The 27771-nt window shown below is 38.5% G+C and overlaps 1 protein-coding gene across 1 annotated transcript in view; it reads left to right on the forward strand.

Moving 5' to 3' along the window:
* GPR158 (G protein-coupled receptor 158) overlaps positions 1-22745 on the forward strand; it is a 456409-nt gene extending 433664 nt beyond the window's left edge. Inside the window, exons 8-11 of the mRNA XM_033208979.1 lie at positions 9447-9585; positions 14983-15088; positions 17180-17326; positions 18296-22745. Of these exons, the coding sequence (XP_033064870.1) occupies positions 9447-9585; positions 14983-15088; positions 17180-17326; positions 18296-19792 (1889 nt within the window). The 3' untranslated portion in view covers positions 19793-22745. The remainder of the gene's footprint in view (positions 1-9446; positions 9586-14982; positions 15089-17179; positions 17327-18295) is intronic.
* Positions 22746-27771: the final 5026 nt, after the last annotated feature.

Genomic DNA, 27771 nt, shown 5'->3' on the forward strand with positions numbered 1-27771 from the left:
AAGTCAAATTGTAGAGGGCTAGAAATGCCAGGATAACAGGATTTGTGAAATAGTGAGCCACTGAAAATTTCTGAATGAAGATGCATTGACACCTCACAGAAGGCTAACCCGAAGACCGGAGACCACAGTAGAAGTCAAGGTCAACCACAAGCAAAAATAAAGTCAAGCAATGTGGGCAGCTGACATGAAGGCTGTGCAGTAAGACAGCCTTGAAAGTAAAGCCATAAGGTCTTCCTTTGGGACAGGAATTATTTCCAGGGTTGTAAGTAGGTATGCAAGAATCTTTTCTTTTTCTTTTTTTCTTTTTTCTGAGGCAGAATCTCACTCTGTCACCCAGGCTGGAGTACGGTGGCATGACCTTAGCTCACTGAAGCCTCCACCTCCTGATTTCAAGCAATTCTCCTGCCTCAGCCTCCTGAGTAGCTGGGACCACAGACATGTGCCACCATGCCAGGCTAATTTTTGAATGTTTAGTAGATACAGGGTTTCACCAATGTTGGCCAGGCTTGTCTTGAACTACTGACTAGCCTGATCCACCTGCCTCAACCTCTCAAAAGTGCTGGGATTACAGGTGTGAGCCACCACACCCAGCCCAGTATGCATGAACCTTCTAATGGAGATGTGACTGTGTTAACCCAAATGCCATGGCACAGATGTGGACAAGTCCTGATATGATCAAAATGGAGTTTCAGAAAAACGAACCTGTTACTGTTACGAAGAATGTATTAACACAGGTGAAACTGTCACTGAAATGCCAGGGTTTCAGTCTAGGTCCTACTGATCACTCTACAGAAAGCCAATCCCCGAGACACAATATTTCCAGGGAAGAAGGCTTTAATCAAGTACTATAGCCAAGGAGATGGGAGATCAGTCTCAATTCCATCTTCCTGACTAAAATTAGAGGTTTATATAGCAGGGAAGAAATGTAACCATATGTGGAAAACAGGAATTAGGGAGGGATAACAAAGAGAAGTTGATCAACAGGAAGCAGGTGGTTGGTTAGGCAATCACGATGGGTGAGGGATCTGGTGTCTCATTGTCCAGATGCAGTGATCTGGTAAGTTTCAGCTCCTTGATACTATCTGAAGGACTGATGGTTGGTTTCCTAGAAAAGGAACTCAGATATGACAAATGTAACCTTTTCAAATTTTAAGACTGGGAGGATCAATTTATATTTTTATTCAAAGAAACCACAAACATCAGTTCTGTGGGACAATTAGACCAATTACAAAGTCAGGTTTAGATGAGCCCTTGAAAAAAAAAATTTCAACAAATAAAGAGTAAACTGATAGGGGCTTAGGCAAAGATTGTTATTGTGGGCATTGAGAAGAATTAATACATGTGAGAAATGACTCAAAGAAAGAAATGTAGAAATGAAAGGCACAGATTTCAAACCTAGGTAAAGAAGGCAACAGTAATTCCATGGACAGAAATACAAGAGTTGGGAAAGGAAATTATACATGAAAATCTCAGAGTTAAGATGGCCACATAGGAACAGCTCCAGTCTACAGCTCCTAGTGTGGGCAATCCAGAAGATGGGTGATTTCTGCATTTCCAACTGAGGTACTGGGTTCATCTCACTGGGGCGTGTCAGACATTGGATGCAGGACAGTGGGTGTAGCCCACCGAGTGAGAACCGAAGAAGGGCAAGGCATCGCCTCACCCAGGAAGCGCAAGGGGTAAGGGAATTCCCTTTCTTAGCCAAGGGAAACCGTGACATACAGCACCTGGAAAATTGGGTCACTCCCACCCTAATCCTGTGCTTTTCCAAGGATCTTAGCAAACGGCACACCAGGAGATTATATCCCATGCCTGGCTCAGAGGGTCCCACAATCACGGAGACTCACTCACTGCTAGCACAGGAGTCTGAGATCTAACTGCAAGGTGGCAGCAAGGCTGGGGGAGGGGTGCCCGCCATTGCTGAGGCTTGAGTAGGTAAACAAAGTAGCCGGGAAGCTCGAACTGGGTGGAGCCCATTCCAGCTCAAGGAAGCCTGCCTTCCTCTGTAGACTCCACCTCTGCGGGCAGGGCATAGCCGAACAAAAGCCACCAGAAACCTCTGCAGATTTAAATGTCCCTGTCTGACAGCTTCGAAGACAGTAATGGTTCTCCCAGCATGGAGCATGAAATCTGAGAACAGACAGACTGCCTCCTTAAGTGGGTCCCTGAACCCCCAGTAGCCTAACTGGGAGGGACCTCCCCAGTAGGGGCAGAGTGATACCTCACATGGCTGGGTACCCCTCTGAGACGAAGCTTCCAGAGGAATGATCAGGCAGCACCATTTGCTGTTCAGCAGTATTCTCTCTTCTGCAGTCTCCACTGCTGATACCCAGGCAAACAGTCTGGAGTGGACCTCCAGCAAACCCCAACAGACCTGCAGCTGAGGTTTCTGACTGTTAGAAGGAAAACTAACAAACAGAAAAGACATCAACACCAAAACCCCATCTGTACGTCACCATCATCAAAGAACAAGGGTAGATAAAACCACACAGATGGGGAAAAAACAGAGCAGAAAAGCTGAAAATTCTAAAAATCAGAGTGCCTCTCCCCCTTCAAAGGAATGCAGCTCCTCGCCAGCAACGGAGCAAAGCTGGATGGAGAATGACTTTCACGAGTTAAGAGAAGACTTCAGACAATCAAACTTCTCCGATCTAAAGGAGGAAGTTCGAACCTGTTGCAAAGAAGCTAAAAACCTTGAAAAAAGATTAGACGAATGACTAACTAGAATAAATAACGCAGAGAAGTCCTTAAATGATCTGTTGGAGCTGAAAACCATGGCACGAGAACTACATGACAAATGCACAAGCTTCAGAAACTAATTCGATCAACTGGAAGAAAGGGTATCAGTGATTAAAGATCAAATGAATGAAATGAAGCAAGAAGAGAAGTTTAGAGAAAAAAGAGTAAAAGAAATGAACAAAGCCTCCAAGAAATATGGGACTATGTGAAAAGATCAAATCTACGTCTGATTGGTATACCTGAAAGTGACCGGGAGAAGGGAACCAAGTTGGAAAACACTCTGCAGGATATTATGCAGGAGAACATCCCCAACCTGGCAAGGCAGGGCAACATTCAAATTTAGGAAATACACAGAACACCACAAAGATACTCCTCGAGAAGGGCAACTCCAAGAAACATAATTGTCAGATTCACCAAAGTTGAAACAAAGGAAAAAATGTCAAGGACAGCCAAAGAGAATGATGGGCTTCCCTTTGTGGGTAACCAGACCTGACTAACAGCACATCTCTTGGCAGAAACTCTACAAGCCAGAAGAGAGTGGGGGCCAATATTCAACATTCTTAAAGAAAAGAATTTTCAACCCAGAATTTCATATCCAGCCAAACTAAGTTTCATAAGTGAAGGAGAAATAAAATCCTTTACAGATAAGCAAATGCTGAGAGATTTTGTCACCACCAGGCCTGCCCTACAAGAGCTCCTGAAGGAAGCACTAAACATGGAAAGGAACAACTGGTACCAGCCGCTGCAAAAACATGCCAAATTGTAAAGACCATCAATGCTGGGAAGAAACTGCATCAACTAGAGAGCAAAATAACCAGCTAACATCATAATGACAGGATCAAATTCACACATAACAATATTAACCTTAAATGTAAATGGACTAAATGCTCCAATTAAAAGACACAGACTGGCAAATTAGATAAAGAGTCAAGACCATCAGTGTGTTGTATTCAGGAGACCCATCTCATATGCAGAGACACACATAGGCTCAAAATAAAGGGATGGAGGAAGATCTACCAAGCAAATGGAAAACAAAAAAATGGCAAGGGTTGCAATCCTAGTCTCTGATAAAACAGACTTTAAACCAACAAAGAGCAAAAGAGACAAAGAAGGCCATTACATAATGGTAAAGGGATCAATTCAACAAGAAGAGCTAACTATCCTAAATATATATGCACCCAATACAGGAGCACCCAGATTCATAAAGCAAGTCCTTAGAGACTTACAAAGAGACTTAGACTCCAACACAATAATAATGGGAGACTTTAACACCCTACTGTCAACATTAGACAGATCAACGAGACAGAAAATTAACAAAGATATCCAGGAATTGAACTCAGAACTACACCAAGCAGACCTAATAGACACCTAAAGAACTCTCCACCCCAAATGAACAGAATATACATTCTTCTCAGCACCACATCACACTTATTCCAAAATTGACCACATAGTTGGAAGTAAAGCACTCCTCAGCAAATGTAAAAGAGCAGAAATTATAACAAACTGTCTCTCAGACCACAGTGCAATCAAACTAGAACTCAGGACTAAGAAACTCACACAAAACTGCTCAACTACATGGAAACTGAACAACCTGCTTCTGAATGACTATTGAGTACATAACGAAATGAAGGCAGAAATAAAGATGTTCTTCGAAACCAATGAGAACAAAGATACAACATACCAGAATCTCTGGGACACATTTAAAACAGTGTGTAGAGGGAAATTTATAGCACTAAATGCCCACAAGAGAAAGCTGGAAAGATCTAAAATTGACACCCTAACATCACAATTAAAAGAACTAGGGAAGCAAGAGCAAAAAAAATATTCAAAAGCTAGCAGAAGGCAGGACATAACTAAGATCAGAGCAGAACTGAAGGAGATAGAGACACAAAAAACCCTTCAAAAAAATCAATGAATCCAGGAGCTATTTTTTGAAAAGATCAACAAAATTGATAGGCCACTAGCAAGGCTAATAAAGAAGAAAATAGAGAAGAATCAAATAGATGTAATAAAAAATGATAAAGGGGATATCACCACTGACCCCACAGAAATACAAACTACCATCAGAGAATATTATAAACACCTCTACGCAAATAAACTAGAAAATCTAAAAGAAATGGATAAATTCCTGGACACATATACCTTCCCAAGACTAAACCAGGAAGAAGTTGAATCCCTGAAAAGACCAATAATAGGCTCCAAAATTGAGGCAATAATTAATATCCTACCAACCAAAAAAAGTCCAGGACCAGACGGATTCACAGTCCAATTCCACCAGAGGTACAAGGAGGAGCTGGCACCATTCCTTCTGAAAATATTCCAATCAATAGAAAAAGAGGGAATCCTCCCTAACTCATTTTATGAGGCCAACATCATCCTGATACCAAAGCCTGGCAGAGACACAACAAAAAAACAAAATTTTAGACCAATATCCCTGATGAACATCGATGCAAAATCCTTAATAAAATACTGGCAAACTGAATCCAGCAGCCCATCAAAAAGCTTATCCACCATGATCAAGTGGGTTTCATCCCTGGGATGCAAGGCTGGCTCAATATATGCAAATCAATAAACATAATCCAGCATATAAACAGAACCAAAGACAAAAACCACATGATTATCTCAATAGATGCAGAAAAGACCTTTGACAAAATTCAACAGCCCTTCATGCTAAAAACCGTCAATAAATTCGGTATTGATGGAACATATCTCAAAATAATAAGAGCTATTTATGACAAACCCACAGCCAATATCATACTGAATGGGCAAAACCTGGAAGCATTCCCACTGAAAACTGGCACAAGACAGGGATGCCCTCTCTCACCACTCCTATTCAACCTAGTGTTGGAAGTTCTGGCCAGGGCAATCAGGCAAGAGAAAGAAATAAAGGGTATTCAATTAGGAAAAGAAGAAGTCAAATAGTCCCTGTTTGCAGACGACATGATTGTATATTTAGACAACCCCATCGTCTCAGCCCCAAATCTCCTTAAGCTGATAAGCAACTTCAGCAAAGTCTCAGGATACAAAATCAATGTGCAAAAATCGCAAGCATTCTTTTACACAAATAACACACAAACAGAGAGCCAAATCATGAGTGAACTCCCATTCACAATGGGAAATAGAGAATAAAATATCTAGGAATCCAACTTACAAGGGATGTGAAGAACCTCTTCAAGGAGAACTACAAACCACTGCTCAGTGAAATAAAAGAGGACACAAACAAAGGAAGAACATTCCATGCTCATGGGTAGGAAGAATCAATATCGTGAAAATGGCCATACTGCCCAAGGTAATTTATAGATTTATAGATTCAATGCCATCCCCATCAAGCTACCAATGACTTTCTTCACAGAATTGGAAAAAACTACTTTAAAGTTCATATGGAACCAAAAAAGAGCCCACATTGCCAAGACAATCCTAAGCAAAAAGAACAAAGCTGGAGGCATCATGCTACCTGACTTCAAAGTATACTACAAGGCTACTGTAACCAAAACAGCATGGTACTGGTACCAAAACAGAGATATAGACCAATGGAACAGAACAGAGCCCTCGGAAATAATACCACACATCTGCAACTATCTGATCTTTGATGAACCTGACAAAAACAAGAAATGGGGAAAAGATTCCCTATTTAATAAATGGTGCTGGCAAAATTGGCTAGCCATATGTGGAAAGCTGAAATTGGATCCCTTCCTTACTCCTTATACAAAAATTAATTCAAGATGGACTAGAGACTTAAATGTTAGACCTAAAACCATAAAAACCCTAGAAGAAAACCTAGGTAATACCATTCAGGACATAGGCATGGGCAAGGACTTCATGTCTAAACCACCAAAAGCAATGGCAACAAAAGCCAAAATTGACAAATGGGATCTAATTAAACTAAAGAGCTTCTCCACAGTGAAAGAAACTACCATCAGAGTGAACAGGCAACCTACATAATGGGAGAAAATTTTTGCAATCTACTCATCTGACAAAGGGCTAATATCCAGAATCTTCAAAGAACTCAAACAAATTTACAAGAAAAAAAAAACTCCATCAAAAAATAGGCAAAGGATATGAACAGACACTTCTCAAAAAAAGATGTTTATGCAACCAACAGACACATGAAAAACTGCTCATCATCACTGGCCATCAGAGAAATGCAAAACAAAACCACAATGAGATTACCATGTCACATCAGTTAGAATGGCAATCATTAAAAAGTCAGGAAACAACAGGTGCTAGAGACGATGTGGAGAAATAGCAACACTTTTACACTGTTGGTGGGATTGTAAACTAGTTCAACCATTGTGGTGGAAGACAGTGTGGTGAATCCTCAAGGATCTAGAACTAGAAATACCATTTGACCCAGCCATCCCATTACTGGGTATATACCCAAAGGCTTATAAGTCATGCTGCTATAAAGACACATGCACACGTGTGTTTATTGTGGCACTATTCACAATAGCAAAGACTTGGAACCATCCCAAATGTCCATCAGTGATAGACTGGATTAAGAAAATGTGGCACAGGCCGGGCACGGTGGCTCAAGCCTGTAATCCCAGCACTTTGGGAGGCCGAGACGGGCGGATCACGAGGTCAGGAGATCGAGACCATCCTGGCTAACACGGTGAAACCCCGTCTCTACTAAAAAATACAAAAAACTAGCCCGGCGAGGTGGCGGGCGCCTGTAGTCCCAGCTACTAGGAGGCTGAGGCAGGAGAATGGCATGAACCCGGGAGGCGGAGCTTGCAGTGAGCTGAGAACCGGCCACTGCACTCCAGCCCGGGCGACAGAGTGAGACTCCGTCTCAAAAAAAAAAAAAAAAAAAAGAAAATGTGGCACATATACACCATGGAATACTATGCAACCATAGAAAAGGATGAGTTCATGTCCTTTTCAGGGACATGGATGAAGCTGGAAACCATCATTCTCAGCAAACTATCACAACAACAGAAAACCAAACACCACATGTTCTCACTCATAGGTGGGAATTGAACAATGAGAACACTTGTACAGGGGAAGGGGCACATCACACACCAGGGCCTGTTGTGGGGTGGGGGTAGTTGAGGGGGGGATAGCATTAGGTGATATACCTAATGTAAATGACAAGTTAATGGGTTCAGCACACCAACATGGCACATGTATACATATGTCACAAACCTGCACGTTGTGCACATGTACCCTAGAACTTAAAGTATAATAATAAAAAAAAGTCTTTACCTTAAAGAAATAAAAATAAAGAAAAATAAAAGGAGCATTCAAAAAGTTTAAAAAAAAAAAAAAGAAAAAAAAGAAAATCTCAGAGTTACCCGATTCCCTTTTCTCGATCCAATAAAACTTGGCTGGAAACATTCATAGTATGGCCAAAGTCCACCATGCTGAATAAGACAGACCTACACTAGATCTCATGGAGAGTTCAGAGTGACGTTAATTTTTTTATTTGTTTTCTGGCTACATCAGGGTTTTAGAGTAGCTCCTGAGACATTTGTTTATTTAAGAGATTTTGAAAAATTAAGGCCGTACCTATTGTTGAAATGCTGATTGAAATAAACTGAAACTTTGGCAAGGAAAACACCTTGGTTTTTGGATGGATGATCCATGTTTTGAGTGGATTTCAATGTTTCTGTTGACAAGAAAGTTCTATCTAGATAATGCATTTGATGAAATGTTTTCTCCAAGTTAGAACTTTCTTATTAATTAGACATTATCTTCCAGAAAGTTCATACCACTAAGACAGATAAAATGGGTTGTACAGATTATCACTCCAAATGAGATGAAATAGCAATATTTAGTTTGGGAAAAGTGTCAAATGAAACGTTTAATAATAAAAACCATTTATTTAACAATTACTACATGTCAGAAACTATGTTAAGTGCTTTATATGCATTACTTGATTTAATTAGCACATAATCACATGAAATACATACTTTTATTAACTTCATTTTCCAGATGAAGAAATTGACCAGAGAGGTTAAGTAAATTGTCTAAGATGGTGCCAAGTTATTTAAGGATAGAGCCAGAGTTAGGATTATGTCTAACATGGTGCCGAAGTCCTCATTCTTAGCTGCTACACTGTGCTCGTCTCTTCTGACTTCAGTGATCAAACAAGGCAATTGTGAATTTTACTAAACCTTTCCACACTCAACCCACAGAAGACATGATTTCTGTCATGTGTGACAAAACAAGGTTTTATTTATAAAATATGCCACTGAATGTTTAGCAACCTGTGTTCTCACATAGCTGGCAATGGTATCTTTACTTATTGTACTGGGCTTAGTGCAGTTAGAACTTAAATTTCTAGAAGCTGCATATAAACATGTTCTAAAATTTTGTTGCTGTTGCCTTAGTAACTTTATTGTGACCCGAGTATTCCACGAGCATCCTAAACTTAGGTTGGGGATATGGAAATCTATTTTATAATGGTTTTAGGAAAAAGCAAGGTATTAGCAAAACATTAGAAGATTCTGAATGCTATTACAACAAAGTATACATTTAAATGAAATGCAATAACAATGAAGTGTGCCTTTGAAAAATATTCCATAAACTGAATGAAATTTAAAAATATATGGCATTTGTATTTGTATGTGAATAAGACTTTCTAATCCATCTATTTCTAAAAAGCTTACATTTAATAATAGACAAAATGCATGCTAAAGAATTATAATTTCATTTTTTCTTCACCTATAAAACTGATGAAAATGGTTTGTTTGTTATTTTCACAGCTGAATTTTTATTCCTCTTGTGGGGTGTTTATCTCTGCTATGCAGTGCGGACAGTCCCATCGGCATTCCATGAGCCCCGCTATATGGCTGTTGCAGTCCACAATGAGCTCATCATCTCTGCTATATTCCATACAATTAGGCAAGTGATCTGTAGAGCTAGTAAATACCTTTTATTTTTCTGATATGTTGCAGTTTAAATAGCAAAATTAGATAAGATGCATAATAGAAGGACTTAGGAAAGATAGCATTTTATAAGTTGACTAATTTCTTTTATAGATATGGAAAATGAATAGTTTGTTTTTAAAGCTGTTGTTAGTTCCTTCTGCTGTGTTGTTTATTGCCTTCAATTTTGAAGGTTAACTCAATGTTATTGTATTATCTTAAGCCACTTATGGAAATGTAATGGAGTATTGTTTATAATACGTAGCACTTTTCATTATGAAGATATAATGCAGTATGTGCATACATTGTAAAGCAGATACAGTTAACTCATCTATGTTTTCATTCATGTTTAGTGGGCTGGTTTATATTTTCAAAATCTCAGACTCATATAGACAACTTATACATGTATGAATTCTGTGGAATTCAAAACACTTCAAAAAACTACTTCAATCTGATGACTAGATTATCATGTGCAATGGGCTTTGTCACTATCACACATTCTAGTAATGAATTTCTGGGATAAGAATGTATAGCTTGGTCCTCTATTTTGTCATCATCCCAGGTTTCTCTTTAGCAGACGAGAACAGAGGAGGAAGACTGTGGCTTATCATGAAGTGAACAAAATGAAACATATATGACTTATCTTCTGAAAATGTGTCCCTGATTCATGTTTGAAAATGAAATGAAACTCAGGGCAAAAGTGTAAGAAGGAATTCTGTCATTTAAAAAGCAACAAAAAGATGTCATTCAATTGTTTGACAGATATGGAAAGTCAGGACACACTTAAGAAAATTAGAAATGTTGAATATTTGTCTCTGGACTCGGTGGAAAGAAGGATCCCCTTTCTTTGGTTTCTGTTCCATTTTTGGCCTTCAGACTCTCCTGGAGATCAGTGAGAATGGAAGAGAGGGTGGGAGGAGGAAGCTGTGGGCCTGGGGGAGTTTTGTAGGATGCCTATCCTCTCTGACTTTAGTCAACAGTCAGAAGATGCGGTCTTGCATCATTAGAAAGAGACATTGCCAGACAGCAGTGGGCCACAGTTACTGCCTACACTTTTAAAACTCTTAAATAAGAAAAGGAGGTATCTATGGTCTGACAACACTGGAGACTCCATCAAGAGGCCAGGAATCTAGAGAACTGGCCTCTTTGCTTTGTCTTGCCCTCTCTCTCAAGAGAGAGAAGAAAGAAAGACTTTAGAAGAGGAAGGAAAGATAACAATGGAAATATAAGATTGTAAATAAGCAAAGTAAGAAACAGTTTTTCAGCTACTCAGACTGGAGTTTCAGGACCTAAGAAAGGATGCCCTCAGTCAACAGTATCTTGAATGCCATAGAACGTCTCCTCCTGATGCCAGAGCTCGATCAGCCTTGCCATTTTCCCCAGACTTTCTTCCAAGAAAAGCTACTTTTTTGCTTGTTTGTAGAGTATTTCATGATACAACAAACATGCTTTTCTGCAACCAGTTACAAGTTAAATGTTAACAAATCAACTAAAGAGTTATAAACCAGTAAGGCGGCTTCTCGGAGATGAGTTTAAATGTCTTCTATGGTCAAAGTGTGCTTATGTAGTGCAGAAGGTTGTCCACCAGCCTTTTAATAAACTGCTGGATTTTTTTTAGAAAGAAATCAAGTACTTAAATCTGTTTACAGTTTTAATATCTAAATATCCTTTTATTCCTTAAAGCTGACTCTGTTCAGTTCTCATCATTAAATTTCTTTTCTCAATAGATGTCAAACTCTAAACTGACCCAGGTTCTTTCAGGAGTAGGCATGGTAAACTATCCTTAAATGAATCTTTTAAAAGTTTAGGCTGAGCACAGTGGCTCACGCCTGTAATCCCAGCACTTTGGGAGGCCGAGGTGGGTGGATCACGAGGTCAGGAAATCAAGACCATCCTGGCTAACATGGTGAAACCCTGTCTCTACTAAAAATACAAAAAATTAGCTGGGCGTGGTGGCGGGCGCCGGTAGTCTCAGCTACTTGGGAGGCTGAGGCAGGAGAATGGCATGAACCCAGGAGGCGGAGGTTGTGGTGAGTCGAGATTGTGCCACTGCACTCCAGCATGGGTGACAGAGCAAGACTCCGTCTCAAACAAAAAACCAAACAAACAAACAAAAAAAACAGATGTTTGTTAAAGAAAAATCGTAAAACGATAAAGAAAAAATAAACTCCCCAATCACACTACCCAAAGATAATCACTGTTGACATCTTAGTATATCACTTTTAGATGTTTATGTGTGTTTGTATATTTATGATACATTGCACTTTATAGTCTCCTTTTCAGTGTCACAATGCAAGTTAGCATGCTGAGAAGTCCTGCTGCAAGAAAACCTATTTAACTAGCATTTTGCAAACTTAATTGACCATGGAATCCCCCTAAACCTCACTTGACATTTGATAACAGCATCCCCACTTCAGAAAATACTGTTTTACTACTGATTCAAGGTGACAGGAAGTACACATTAAATACTGATTGAAAACAGCTTTACTACTTTGCTTTAAATCTTTCCTACAGAGCCCTAAGCAACCCATTGGCCCAGCCGGAATAATCACATGAACATGAGCTTGGTTCTTACAGACACATGCTCTGATTGAATGCTCCATGTTGAACCTAGTAAATTTGGTGTTGAATAGACATGACGTACTTGCAAGATCAATTTTCTTCCAGACAACTGTGTGGACCCTTGTTACTTTTGAAAAGTGAGAACTTCCATTGATAGCAGTATGATACACAGAGGCTAACTAGCTTGATGGGCTTTGATTTTTTTAGCAAGCTTAAATAAACCTGAAGAAGCCCTATGTTTTAAGTTCCAAATTTGACCTACTATATCTTTCTGCCTAGACTAGATTGGATCAGACTGTGGTATATTGACTTTAAAGAATCATAGCATATATTAGCTACTCTCAGAAATTTAATTTATATGTCTCTAAAGGATGAAGGAATGGAATTATAGTTTAACACAGTAAATCTGCATAACACTGATTTTGAGGGAATTGATAGAGAAAAAGTAACAGGCAATAATAAATCAAGTATGTACAATGTCTTATTTACATGTGGACTGAATTTATATATATGATGGTTCAAATATTTTTAAAGTCCAAGAATAAGCAGCAATAACATAATAATTTAAATCAGCTATATCCATCTTGGTAATTTTTTTCTTGAATGGAATAATATAAGATTTCCAACATTGAAAAATATATTCTCTATCAATATAGCATGTGTTCTTTCTTATATGCTTAAAATATAAAATTGTTTGTGTGTATATATGTATATACACATGTATAAGTTAAAAACTGTGACCACACATTATATATAGATTTACCTTCATTCATACCAAATTGTCAAATGGCACCAAAATAGACTAATAGCAAAGAATTAAGTCTAAAAGGATAAATAACACAGAGGTGCTTTACCTAGCCTGTTATAATCCCTTATTATTTTTAGTGCTAAGTATAAAGCAAACCTGTGAGAAAGTACAAGACTTTTAAAAGTGTGTTTATTTTTAATCTTAATTTTCAAATATTTTATGCTCCTGGCTTTTAGACCTATTTTTGAAAAGATGAAATACTCTTGAAAAAATAAAGCTTTAAAATTACCACAAAACCTAGTTTTTCTCAAAATATTTCTAGTCGGAATTACAACCTTAAAAACATGGCTGTAATTTAAAACTGATTAATTTGGGAGTGATGTCTGTATATTTAACAGTTGGTGGTTTTTTGAAGGCTCACTATTTTAAATTATGTGCAAGCATTTGTCTTTCTAGATATTGTCATGCTAGCTTAAAGTGTATTTGGTTTGCATTTAAGATGGAATTCTCAGTACATGAGGATCCTTTTATGAATTTGTCTCCTTTAATGTAACTTTCTGCTCCAATACTGGAATGACCGCCAACAGACTGTATTTGCATTATTTTTCCAGAGTGTTATATCCTCTGTATGCCTCAGCAACTGTTACTTATTACTGAGTATAATGATCGTATTTCAATGCTTAAAAAAAAAAAAAAAAACCTGACCCAGGAAAACAGACTGTCAAAAGTCTTTTCAGAAACTTGTCAAAACTGGTTCAGTTTTGCAGTCATATTCAAGGTATGTGTAAGGTCACACTTTTCTCACAAAGAAGTTAGAGAAGATGGTTAGCCAAAAAGCCCTATCCCTATTTAATGAAATGTGAGCTATTGTGATGAGTGCCCTATACTTTATGTTTGTTACAAGCCTATTTGGTTTGCATCTCTAGACACAAGGGAATACAATTCTCCATTTTGGGTAACTCCTGAGCTTCCATTTTAGCTTGATATCCTTAAGGGAGCAGCATGGAGGTGAAAATGAGAAAGAAATCCTCTTGATGACAATTTTAAACATTAATGATAATTTACTTAGTAAATTTGTCATTAATATGGTAGAATGAAGATATAAAAGTTAGTTTCTTCCTATTTTAGCCATTAATATATGTTTGTTTTGTGATTATAATATGCGCATTTTCTTAGGATGTTAACTTTGCAAATTTGATGGTGTAAAACAAAATTGTAATTCTCTGATTTCAAGTGGCAAAATGTCATATTTTGCCTTCATGGATAAAGAAGGATAAGACCTTTATAAAAGCAACCCCTGGTTTCTGCGTAAGGATGAATCCTTAAAACATGAACTGTGTACATACACCTATTAATTTATGAAAATATTTCCAAATTACTAGAGTAGACCTTAGTACTGAATTTCTCACCATTTTTCCTACAGAGGCATACTGGAACACAACTTTATAAATTTCTCAATAAGATAAGATTTTTAAATACTGCATTTTAAATTTTAGACAGTTTGATAATTTGGAACAACTTATTTTAAAGGGTACATTTTACAAACCATTAGTATGTTTCATTAAGTGGTTTTATCCATTAATTGTTTTATCATTTGAATCGTTGGATTAGTCACAAAGATAATTGTCCACCTTTTTTCTTAATTATAACTCTTTTTAAACATTGATGTTTTGTAGGCAAATTATGAGTTCTAAGAATATTAGAACTCATAATGCTGCAAATTTGTATTATAAGTTTGTAGCCTACTCCTCTTTTGAATTTACATATATTTCCACTTTGATTTTTGGAGGCCACTTTACATACAAAATAATCATCTTAGGAATTATGCTGCCTTTCTTACTGTTGTTAATCTAAAATCATAAATAATAAAGGGTTCATATCTTATGCATCAAATTAAGCTTAGACTTTATTCTTCTGAGATGAAAATATATGCCATAGAAACAGTAATACAATTTCCTTTTTCTTTTTTTAATACAATGAGGAAAAAAGAGTTTCCAAGTAATCCTAGTGTTTTAAGTAGAATCTTAATCTTGGATTGTTAAACTCAATGAATTCTCATTTCAGATTTGTTCTTGCCTCAAGACTTCAGTCTGATTGGATGTTGATGCTGTATTTTGCACATACTCATTTGACTGTGACAGTCACCATCGGGTTGCTTTTGATTCCAAAGGTATTCTTCTGATATTACTTTTTTTTTTTTTTTTTTTGCAAAACTTATTTTAAATGAACATGGATTTGTTTATCCTTTAGGCAAAGGGAGGTATGGAAATTTGCTTAACATTTAAAACAGTTTTAAAGCTCCCTCCTCAGGAAACTGGCTGGCTGTTTTCTTTTCGAATTTTGGAAACTTCTTACATTTTTAAATGCCTTTGTTTATACAAAAACCCATCATCTGTTTCAGTCTTTTTCCAAATATATTGATGTCTAATATGTTTTAATTATTATGGGCTCATTCTAGCTGTAACATCAAGATCATTTTTAAAAAGAACTCTTCTATTCTAAGAATCCTCTTGTTTGGATTCATATCCAGAGAAATCTTGTGTTTGAAACATTCAAATAAATTTTTATGTATATGGAAATAAATTATTATATATAGAGGAATCTCCTTAATGATAGACACTGACAGACTTATCCAGGCAGCACCATGAAATGAGGAAAAATGAGCCAGGACTCAGAATGCAGGGATTCTAGACTCATGTCTCTCCCAGAAACTGGCTGTGTGTTATGACAGTAGCCAGGACTTTTGATTTTTTTTTTATGATGTAATAGTAAGGCTTCCTGGAATAAAATAAAATGATATTGGAGTTTTTTTTTCTGTGGGGGGAATGTATTATACAAATTATAGCAGTTATTATTTTCCTCTTTTATACATAAACACAATAGTAGAACACTGTGTATCTTTTCAGTGCCACAAAATACAGTGTTAGCACAACTGAAACCAGAATTGTGATTTCTCGTCTTTCACTCCAGGCTTTTCCTCAACTCTCGCAGTTAACTAGAGCATTGAGATTCAGCCTGATTGAAAAGGCTAAACCATTGTAAACAGAACAAGATACCTATACTTGAATTACATCAACTAGACCCAAGTATTTGTATAGATTATCTTAACTATTTTAATACTTTGCATAATACGATTACACTTTTTTTAAATGGATGGAGGTATACTGAGATTATTTAATAAATTGTTACTGAGTTCCAAAGAGGAATGAAAACATCTGTTCATACAAAACACTTGTACATGAATGTTCATAGCAGTGTTATTCATAATACACAAAAAGTGGAAACAACCCAAATGTTTACCGACTGATAAATGTATAAACAACATGTGGTATATATCCATATGATGGAATATTATTTGTCAGTAAAAAGGAATGAAGTTCTGGCACATGTTACAACAATAAGAAGTACAAAAGCCAGGCACAAAATGCCACACATTGCATGATTCCATTTATGTGAAATGTCCAGAATGGGCAGATCTATAGAAACAAAGTAGATTAGTGTTTGTCACAGGCTGGGGGAAGGATGAACAGAAGTGATTGCTTAATGGATTCAAGGTTTCTTTTTGAGATGAATATTCCAAAACTATTCTGGAATTAAATAATGGTGATGGTTGCACAACCTCATGAATGTAACAACAAGAACTGACATGTACACTTTAAAGTTATAATTTTTGTAGTATGTATTCTATCTCAATAAAAAGAATGTTAAAATATTATAGAGGGGCATTGCTAGGCATTGTAATATATCCTTAGAATAAGAGAAGTGAACAGATGAAAACCCGTATTCTCACGGTACTTATATTCTGGAGAAGGGGAGAGGGGGAGGGGGAGACAGACAAATAAGGTAAGTATTTAAAACAGTATTTTAGATAGAGATAAGTGCCAAGGAAAAATAATAAAGCAGGAAATGGACAATATATGACAAATGACATTATTTCTTAAACCCATAATTGTCTCCAAGACTTTGAAAACAAGAAAAAACAACTTCATTTTTATAAATAACCTCCAGGTGGTGTAACCAGTGGCATACGATATTTTGGAGGGCAGGAAATCTATGACACTCATAAAGTGGCCTTTAGTTCATGGCATCTGTGGGTCTCACAAACAAATGTAGAAGAGTAAAGATTCAGTTTACCAGGGAGGTTGGAGCAGGAGGATAGCTTCAGCCCAGGAGTTTGAGACTGCTGCATATATATATATGTATGTATGCAATGCCTTACAGTGAGCTAGGTTCTACAGCTCATACTGAATTTCTGTTTCAGTTTTCACATTCAAGCAATAACCCACGAGATGATATTGCTACAGAAGCATATGAGGATGAGCTAGACATGGGCCGATCTGGATCCTACCTGAACAGCAGTATCAATTCAGCCTGGAGTGAGCACAGCTTGGATCCAGAGGACATTCGGGTAATGCCAGTACTCTATCTTTCTTCCTATTTCAAATTAGCCTTATTTATACAGGCAGGCATGTGTGGGTTGGTGGCGGGGGGTGTGTGCATGCATGTGCATTCATGTTTGTGCGTGTATGTCTCAGAAAGAGGGAATGTGTTTGGGTATGAACTGAAGATGTCAAATGCAGAGTTAATCCAGTTCTGAAATATATGAACCATAGTATAAATTAGAATGCACAGGCCATTTTAACTTTGATAAGTAGCCTGGTCAACCTCAGGAGTCTTAACTGACTTACTGGTATTCATAGTGATGAACTGATTAGACATGTTCTGTAATACATGTTTATGACATCTTGCTTAGGGAAAGGTAGGATAGATCTGTGGAGCAGAGAGGAGAGCCTGGATTATTTAAAATAATCTATGACAACATATCAGCATCTGAAGGAAGCAGATCTTTTTAGCAGTCAAAGGACTGTTACTTACCCTCTAAGCCTAATCTAACATCACATGTAACTTTATCAATGGCTACATGATGCTTCCAATACTACTCAGGGATATGGTTCACCTATAAACAACATGCTGTGTTTTGTTCTGGTCCACACAACTTGCATGTGCAAAGTGCTTGCTCCTTGATGCAAGGTGAGAATACATGAATTCGTGTCTTAAAGTCCACACTTCATGTGAAGCAAAACACAAAATCAGAAAATACAAATCAGAAAAGTACAAATCAGCAGGTGCTTGCTCCTTGAAGCAAGGTTAGAATACATGAGTTCATGTCTTAAGGTCCACACTTTATGTGAAACAAAACGCAAAAGAATCAGAAAGTACAAATGGGGAGAAAATCGACAAGTACATATGTCAGAGAAAGCTGTAGAGCAGTTGCCCTAAAGAGCCCAAGTTTACTGAATTCTAGTACCATGTAGTGATCTTCTACGGCTGAAACACTAAATTCTACACTTCTTTGAATTTGCTTTTGTTCTGGCAGGATGAGCTGAAAAAACTCTATGCCCAACTGGAAATATATAAAAGAAAGAAGATGATCACAAACAACCCTCACCTCCAGAAAAAGCGGTGCTCAAAGAAGGGCCTAGGTCGTTCCATCATGAGACGCATTACCGAGATCCCAGAGACAGTCAGCCGGCAGTGCTCTAAAGAGGACAAGGAGGGCACCGACCATGGCACAACCAAAGGCACTGCCCTCATCAGGAAGAACCCCCTGGAGTCTTCAGGGAACACAGGGAAATCCAAGGAGGAGAACCTGAAAAACCGAGTCTTCTCACTCAAGAAATCCCACAGCACTTATGACCATGTGAGAGACCAAATGGAAGAATCCAGTAGCCTACCCACAGAAAGCCAAGAGGAGGAGGTGACAGAAAATTCCACACTGGAATCCCTGTCGAGTAAGAAACTGACACAAAAACTAAAAGAAGACAGCGAGGCTGAGTCCACGGAGTCGGTGCCGTTGGTGTGCAAGTCAGCGAGCGCTCACAACCTCAGCTCAGAGAAGAAGCCTGGACACCCACGAACGTCAATGTTACAGAAGTCTCTCAGTGTCATAGCAAGTGCCAAGGAGAAGACTCTCGGATTAGCTGGGAAAACCCAAACAGCAGGCATGGAAGAAAGTGCTAAATCCCAGAAACCTCTGCCAAAAGATAAAGAGACAAACATAAATCACTCAAATTCTGATAACACAGAGACTAAAGATCCTACCCCCCAAAACTCAAATCCTGTGGAGGAGCCAAGAAAGCCTCAGAAATCTGGGATTATGAAACAACAGAGGGTCAACCCCACCACTGCCAATTCTGACCTGAACCCAGGCACCACCCAGATGAAGGACAACTTTGACATTGGGGAGGTGTGTCCTTGGGAGGTTTATGACCTGACACCTGGTCCTGTGCCTTCAGAATCAAAAGTTCAAAAGCATGTATCTATTGTGGCTTCTGAAATGGAGAAAAACCCCACTTTTTCCTTAAAGGAGAAATCTCACCACAAGCCTAAGGCAGCTGAAGTTTGTCAGCAATCCAATCAGAAGCGCACAGATAAGGCTGAAGTATGCCTTTGGGGGAGCCAAGGCCAGTCCATTTTGGAAGATGAGAAGCATTTGATTTCCAAGACTCCAGTTCTCCCAGAGAGGGCAAAAGAGAACGGAGCTCAGCCTCATGCAGCCAATGTGTATGCTGGGCAGAGTGAAGAACTGCCCCCCAAAGCTGTAGCATCAAAAACAGAGAATGAAAATCTCAACCAAATAGGACAACAGGAAAAAAAGACATCTTCTGAGGAGAATGTGCGTGGCTCCTATAACTCAAGTAATAACTTCCAGCAACCTTTAACGTCACGAGCGGAGGTGTGCCCTTGGGAGTTTGAGACCCCAGCTCAACCAAATGCTGGAAGAAGTGTAGCTTTACCTGCTTCTTCTGCTCTAAGTGCAAATAAGATAGCAGGGCCTCGGAAAGAAGAGGTCTGGGATACTTTTAAAGTGTAGCATCCCCAGGAAGAAGAGGAAAAGGAGGGAACCCTGGGCTGGATAAAGACAGAAGATATAAGATTCAAAAATTCCCAAGAAGGATTTGTCAATCGAGGAAAACATGACAGATGGTGAGGTGAAGTCAGAAGTATGGGTAGAAGAGGACCTGGGGGGCAAGAGCAACAACGTCATAATGAAGTCAGACTTTGGTCAAGAAAGTCCTTCCCCTGGTAACACTAGGAAAATCTTTCCATTTCAGCATGTTTAAGGAAAATAGCCCACAATGTCTGCCCTGATCAATATGTACCCATGGGACTTTGAAGATCCTAGGCCAGGTAAACCAGGAGACAGAGAAGACGTACCAGATTTGCAAAGAAGGAAATGGTATAAACGTATATAACTGAAATTCTAAGTAGCTGACCGAGAAGAACTTACTTTACCTATTTAACCTTGATAGCACTGCTAATTTAATGCATCCCAAAAATCTCTTTTATATTAATGATTGCTTTCATTTTCTTATAAATGTATGTTTCAGTACATCGTTGTGTCTCATATTCAAGCATTCCAGATTGTATAATTTTTGCAAATAACTTTGGTATTATGTGACACAACACATTTATGCAATCTGCAGCTACTCAATTGTTATTGCACCTTACAGAATACCTGCTATCTATCAACTTTAGTTGATTCTTGAAGTACAGTAAGCTTTCTCTGGCTTCGGAAGCCATCACTGTTACTATAAAAACTTTCAGTTTTGGCTGTGGTTTATATATTGTGACTTTAAATTTGACTCTATTATTTCACATCATGGTTTGTTATACTGTCTTAATCAGGGTTTTTTATACAAGTTGAGTTACTTGTTTTGCACTTCTTGTTAGGACTCAGAAGCTTTATTAATATTGGAGATCAAGTGGTCCTACTTAGTCATATGTCTCAATAAGTTAAGGACAACTTATCCATTGTTTATTCAAAGTCAGAGATAGATAACACCTTCATTCCAATTAATTGTCCCTTTTAACTCTTTCAGTATTTCATACTTAGCAGCATTTCCTAAGGAAGAAGCTAAGAGTGAGAAAAATATACTGTGCATTATTATTACCTTTGGAAAGGGAAGACTCTAGGGATGACATGAGAAGTATAGCAGTACTACAGACCCGGGAAGTTTGCCTTTCAAAAAAACACAGGTAGCTCCTGATAGCACTTTCAAGGGATTATTTTTTTAAAGCGAAAAATTATGGTAGCATCAAGATCATTGTATGGATATATTTTTATTATGTGCACTGGAAATACAGTATTTTAAAATACCTTTAACTATTTATTCTCGTAAACTCTTATTCATTGCTTCAGCTAGAGGTAGAACTTGCTGGGCTCAAATCCCAAAGAGGTTTTATAACCTTATTTATTCAAAGCCTATAAGGTGGTATGGAATCTTAATTCTCCCAAGCACTGGAAAATATCTAAGTCCTGCAAATTGCCATTGTGAGCCACTTGCTCAAAATGTAACATGTAAGGTCTATTTGCAAGGCAAAGCAGCCCCCAAAGCATATTTTATAAAGCTTATTGCATTCCACACTCATCTCTTGGCATGGGAATCCTAAGCTGCCGACTTAGCCCTACCGATATGATCATGCAGTGAGATTCCAAAGCTCGGTCTCATTTCATTTAAAGAAGAATCACTCAGAAATAGAACTGAGACTTCCCTTTTTCTCCCTGTAAACACTGAAGTATCAACTGCTTATTTGGCCAGGACACTCCCAGCACAAATAACTATTTGTTTATGTCACAAGCAGCAAGGAGGACATGCTAGGGTGATAAAAGATGGAGAAACAGAATCAGAGGGCGGATATAGGGCTGTTCTTAGTATTTTTTTCAGTGGAAGGTAAAAACAGAATTCTCCATATTCATCGTCAAATTTTTCTCAGTGATTTTTTTATTCAGGAGCAAGCAAGCACTTCACTATTTTGCAAAGCTGTGCACAAATCTTCCTCACCCATTTGCTGGCTTTATGCATTACTCAGGTTGGTGGGGTCAGTTTGAGAAGATATAGAAATTCTATTTTTGTGTCTTTACACCATTTATTTCTTTTATCTCTTCCTTTTCAATGAAGGCCTATATGCTTGGTGACCTCCTTTAAGGAATCTTTGTGAATTGGGTTGGAAGTTCCTAGACCCACATACTTGTTTCATTTATGTCTGAAATTTGTTAGCACTTGATTCATTTATTGAGAAATATGCGGTCAAGCATCAGTGACTTTCTATTGCACTTCAGGATTTATCCTGCTAGAGATGTGACTTAAAAAGACTTGCCAAATTATACCTTAGCGACATTCTATAGTTCATAGATTATTCTCCACCAGCATAAATCAGTGAGAGTGCCTAGAGTCTTTCTGAGAGTTTCATTGCCATTATCAACAAGAGAAGTTGAAATTTTACAAGTCAGGAGGTTATTGTTCCAGATTGATAACCATAGAAAGTGAATAAACACTTTTAAGGTCGCAAACATTTGCTAGGTTGTCCTTCTCAATGCATGTGCAGGCTGCATCCTGTCCTTGTTTTTAAGCCAGGGTTTATAAATAAGTAGATTTATACCAATCTTAATAGAATTGTATATTTTATGCAAGAATTAAATGCTTTATGACATGAAGTATAACTCAACCCATTGTAAACTTTGGTGGCAATATGGATTTGAAATTCGACAGTTCTCTTGTATTTGCTTCCTAGGTTTCTGCATGCAAGTTATGACAGGTAGGACTGAAAAAACACTGCCTTTTGACTTCTAGCATTTAGCAACTGAGAGTCGTAGAGTCAATAAAGCTGTAAGTCTCTTCACTTAATCTGTGGTTCTCCTAAAACTATTATCTGAAACCTACAGCATCCCACCATGAAATATTTGGTAAATTTATGTTGTGACGTGTTGCAGCATGTAAATAATTATAACTTCTCTGCAATAAAACATATTTATATGAAAGTGATTTGTGGGGATTTGTGTGTTCATCTATAGAAAACTGAATTTATTAGTCTAACTTTAAAAGAAATTCCATATATTTGTTTGGCTCTGGTATCCTTGTGCACATACATCCTCATGTTGCCAATCTGTAGGAATATGTGATCAGTCAAATGTGGCCTCAAACACACAGGTAATCATTTGGGAGGCAAGCAGACCTGTTCGTGGTTTTGATTTAAGACGGCTCTTCCCAAATGGGAACTAACTCAGCTACCTTTTTTGTTTGCTTGTTTACTCCACACACAGTACCAGGAAATCGGCTAAGAAGTGATGATACAAAGATAACCCCTTCAGGAACACTCAGGCCCATGAGAGTATCCAGTCACTGGTATAATAATATGCAGATGAGCATAACTAAGGTCAGAGAAGTCTCACTAGAGAGTTCAGGTTCACCAGGCTGAAATTCTGCAAAGGCAACAAACAGGTATCAAAGGGAAACTGTTGTAAGACTGGAGAAGTAACTGAGCACAGACTTACACACCACGCTTCAGGTTAACAGCAGCTTCATCCTGGAGCACTGGAAGCTATAGGGAAGCTTTTAAAAGTGGCATAATGAAGTCAAAAATTAGATCATTTTGGAAGCAGCCGTGAAATGGACTGAAACGTGAAGAGACTAGAGGAAGCTAAAAAGATGAGTGTGAGAGTCATGATGAGAGAAGATGAGAGCCTAAAAAGGAGATGGAAAGATTCGTGTTTATTTCATCAAAATCACATCTCCTGTTGGGTTTACTACTTTATTATACTCATGTGAAATGGGAAAAATCAGGTTACTTAGATAACTGTCAAACATAATTTTTTTTCTAAGTTTGTTGACATTTTGGCTAATTTCAAAAGCCTTGATAGCCCTTTCTGAAGACTGGTAGACCTCATATCATCTGTTCATGAGGAAAGCCGAAGAACAGGATCCCAGGTCCCTGCCATGGGAAAACTTGGTACTAAACTGGCCTGGGAAAGAAGGTGTTTGGGGCATGTTGCAGTATGTACTGAAGTTTCTACCAGCTCAAAAGCGCTCTAGAAAGACAACCAGGCCTAACAAGAGGGAAGGGGAGGGAGCGGGTCCCCACCTCATCCCTGCACCCTTCTTTAGATGAAGCATAGCAACTACCTTTTCCCATCTGCTCACACCATTGCCACTGACAAAATTTTCAGTTATTGCTGGACTTGCCTAGTTGACCTGCCTGACTATATTATTTTGCATATACATTGTTTCTTTGTTGTTTCTTTGTTCTAAATTTAGAATCTTTCTGCTAAAAAAAATACCTAAGGGAAATCAGAAATAGACTTTATCACATAAAAACTAATCATGTAAATCTGGTGTCCTAAAACAGTGCAAGTTAGTTAAGATTTTCTTATATCAGCATATTCCATCTTTTCTTCCTGAATAGTTGTAAAGACAGCAATCAAATCTTTCTAATTTGGATTGTTTTCTCTTTAAACATTTTGATTCTTAGTACAAGGGCAAAGTTCAAGCATCTTGTGTGTTCTAATTCAGCATTAACTGGCTAGAAGGCAGATAATGAAATGTATGAATTGATTTTTAATTTCCCTCTCTTTCCCTGTGATGTGAAAACTGCCAGAAATAAAACTGTCTGATCAAGTGAACATGGAAAATAAGGGATAAATATAGGAAGAGGCCTGTGCTGCACAACAGTCACATTCCTAGAAAGAAAAATAACTTAAATATGCAAATAGAAGGTTCATGCCAGTTCTTGTAGAACATACTCCCATTTCAGTTCAATCAGCAATAGAAAAGAAAAAAATTCCCTCTGTTGTGCACACAAGAGAAAGATTCATGCAGTTTTTACTCCAGCTACACCAAGAGGTTTGATTTTTCCATGCCTTTTGTGTTTGCTCGTTGGTCTAATTCAAATTCTCTCCCCTTCTCCCTCCCAACATGTTATGTACACCTTAATGCTCGAGTGATCATATATTTTATTGGCCAAAGAAAATCTTTGAGAGTAAACGGGCAGTATTAAATGATACACCTGGCCAGGCACTGTAGCTCACGTCTATAATCCCAACAGTTTGGGAGGCCAAGGTAAGAGGATTGCTTGAGACCAGGAGTTCAAGACCAGACTGAGCAACATAGCAAGACCCATCTCTACAAACACACACACACACACCATTAGCTGGGCATGGTGGCATGTGCCTGTAATCCCAGCTACTCAGAAGGCTGAGGCAGGAGGATCCCTTGAGCCTAGGAGGTTGAAGATACAGTGAGCCATGTTCATGCCTCTGCACTCCAGCCTGGGTGACAGAGCAAGACTCCGTCTCAAAAAAAAAAAAAAAAAAAAAAAAATTAATTATACCTGGATAACAGTGTAAACTGGGACTATCCCTGGTCACCCAGGATGTTTGTTTTCCCTATTTCAAGGAGCAGCACAAAGGCCCCTGTTACCTCCATGAAACTTTTCCTAATGCCTCAAGCCAGAATGAATTCCTTCTTCTCAGCTTGCCTTAGGAATTTGCTTAAGTCTCTTACTGCACTGACTTGCAATTTAGTTACATACTCCACTGAGTCATCTGCTAAATTAAGGACTCTATTCATCTATAGATCCCTAATCTCCAGCAGTGTGCTTTGCCCTGAGTCCAATAAATATTTGCCCAATTGGAATTTTTGATTACTAATCACTGTTTAAAATACACCTGAAAAGAAAGAGAAATTCAGAAGTTGGGTGAGAACTTGCTGTGGCATTTCAAAAATGTTGATTAACTGGACTTCCATATAAATTCTGACAGTTCCTGGAAAACCCACAGTATGACTGAATCATGTTAATTCTAACTCTCCAGCTTTGTAACGTTTAGTATTGACTTGCCACCATAAGGAAAGAGAAGCCTAAGGTTCTGGCCATGGCCTAGTTTGTTAGAGCTATAAAAGATATTTCCATAGATCATAAAAAGTAAGAAATATTGCATTAGGCTGTAGGAACTTGAACTTGCTTTTAGTTATTTGAACTCTTTCTGAAAAATAAAGCATGGCTGAGTCTATATAAAACATCCACGTGAAAATAGATTCTGATGCTTGGCTTTCAGATGCTTCTGAGAAGTGAGATACTGAGTTTGAACAAACTATTTGGACATTTGGTTGACTTGAGAATTTCTTATCCATATGTTTCATGTTATATAGAAGTAGTCATAATATGCTTGCATATAACCATAAGTGTTTCATGTGTGAACAGAAATATATATGTTATATGTAAATACATACACACATATCACTTGTTGGAAATTGGAAAAATATATAAAAAGCATCTAAATTTGCCACATAGTACAGATATTAAAAGATCATGAAAAATATTTTTTCTTTCTACATCTCAAAGACTAATAGCAATATGCACATATGGTGAATAATCTACAGATTCGTCCCCCTGCCTTTTACATTACACACTGTTATAAGTTGAGGAACTGAGATTTATTATTGTAGTCCTTAGACAAAATTTGATGTTGGAACCATGTAAATAGAGATTAACCAGAGTCCAGGGGCAGCCAATAGAGGGTCTACTTTCTGACACATGAAAAACTGGAAATATGGCCGGGCGCGGTGGCTCAAGCCTGTAATCCCAGCACTTTGGGAGGCCGAGACGGGCGGATCACGAGGTCAGGAGATCGAGACCATCCTGGCTAACACGGTGAACCCCGTCTCTACTAAAAATACAAAAACTAGCTGGGCGAGGTGGCGGGCGCCTGTAGTCCCAGCTACTCGGGAGGCTGAGGCAGGAGAATGGCGTAAACCCGGAGGCGGAGCTTGCAGTGAGCTGAGATCCGGCCACTGCACTCCAGTCCGGAGACACAGCGAGACTCCGCCTCAAAAAAAAAAAAAAAAAAAAAAAAAAAAAAAAAAACTGGAAATAAAGTTGTTTAAGAGCACCAGGCACAAACTCAGTTTCAGGACCACTTGAATGAAAGGGTCAGCAGGTTGACTGCCCTGTAACTATTTGCTGGACCATGGGAAAGCTAGAAAGGCTATCATTCAAATATATAATAGACACTCGTCCTCTTTACAGCCCCCTGTAAAGAAGGAGAGGAGTCATCTATTTTCTCAACTCTGATGGTATCCTGCCTGTGCAGTCACCTGCCTCTGTACACCTCCGCCAGTGATGAGGGACCTAGAAGGCATGGAAAAGCCAAGGCAAAGCATACCTTTCCTCTTGCTTTGTGTACCCACTTACTTTCATTAAATTTACATGTCTTCGACTAAGTTTAGAAACATGGGCAAGGCGCAATGGCTCACACCTGTAATCCCAGCACTTTGGGAGGCTGAGGCAGGCAGATTACCTGAGGTCAGGAGTTCGAGAGCACCCTGGCCAACATGGTGAAACCCCGTTTCTACTAAAAACACAAAAAATTAGTCAGGTGTGGTGGCGGGCGCCTGTAATCCCAGGTACTCCGGGGGCTGAGGCAGGAGAATCGCTTGAACCCGGGAGGCGGAGGTTGCACTGAGCTGAGATCACACCATTGCACTTCAGCTTGGGCAACAAGAGCAAAACTCCATCTCAAAAAAAAAAAAAAAAGTATAATAAACATGAATTAAAAACACATAGAAACAAAAATCCTAAAATACATTTTAAAAAACCACATGTGTAAGTTGGGAGATATTTGATAGGTATTTTATAACAGGTACAAATAGTGGTAAATACCGCTGATAAACAACAGTAGGGGTCAGGCATGGTGGCTCACACCTGTAATCCCAGCACTTTGGGAGGCTGAGGCGGGAGGATTGCTTGAGCTCAGGAGTTCAAGACCAGCCTGGACAATATGGTGAAACTTTGTCTCTACAAAAAAAAAAAAAAATCATAAATTAGCCAGGGGTGGTGGCTTGCCCCTGAAGCCCCAGCTACTCAGGAGGCTGAGGGTGGAGGATTACTTGAGCCTGGAAGTTTGAGGCTGCAGTGAGCTACAATTGCACCACTGCCCTCTAGCCTGGGTGACAGAGTGAGACCCTGTCTCAAGAAGAAAAGAAAAAAGAAAAATAACAGAGGATGAAAAAAAAAATC

The sequence above is a fragment of the Trachypithecus francoisi genome, unplaced genomic scaffold (assembly GCF_009764315.1).
Source record: "Trachypithecus francoisi isolate TF-2019V2 unplaced genomic scaffold, Tfra_2.0 Lachesis_group9, whole genome shotgun sequence".
Classification (NCBI taxonomy): Eukaryota; Metazoa; Chordata; class Mammalia; order Primates; family Cercopithecidae; genus Trachypithecus; species Trachypithecus francoisi.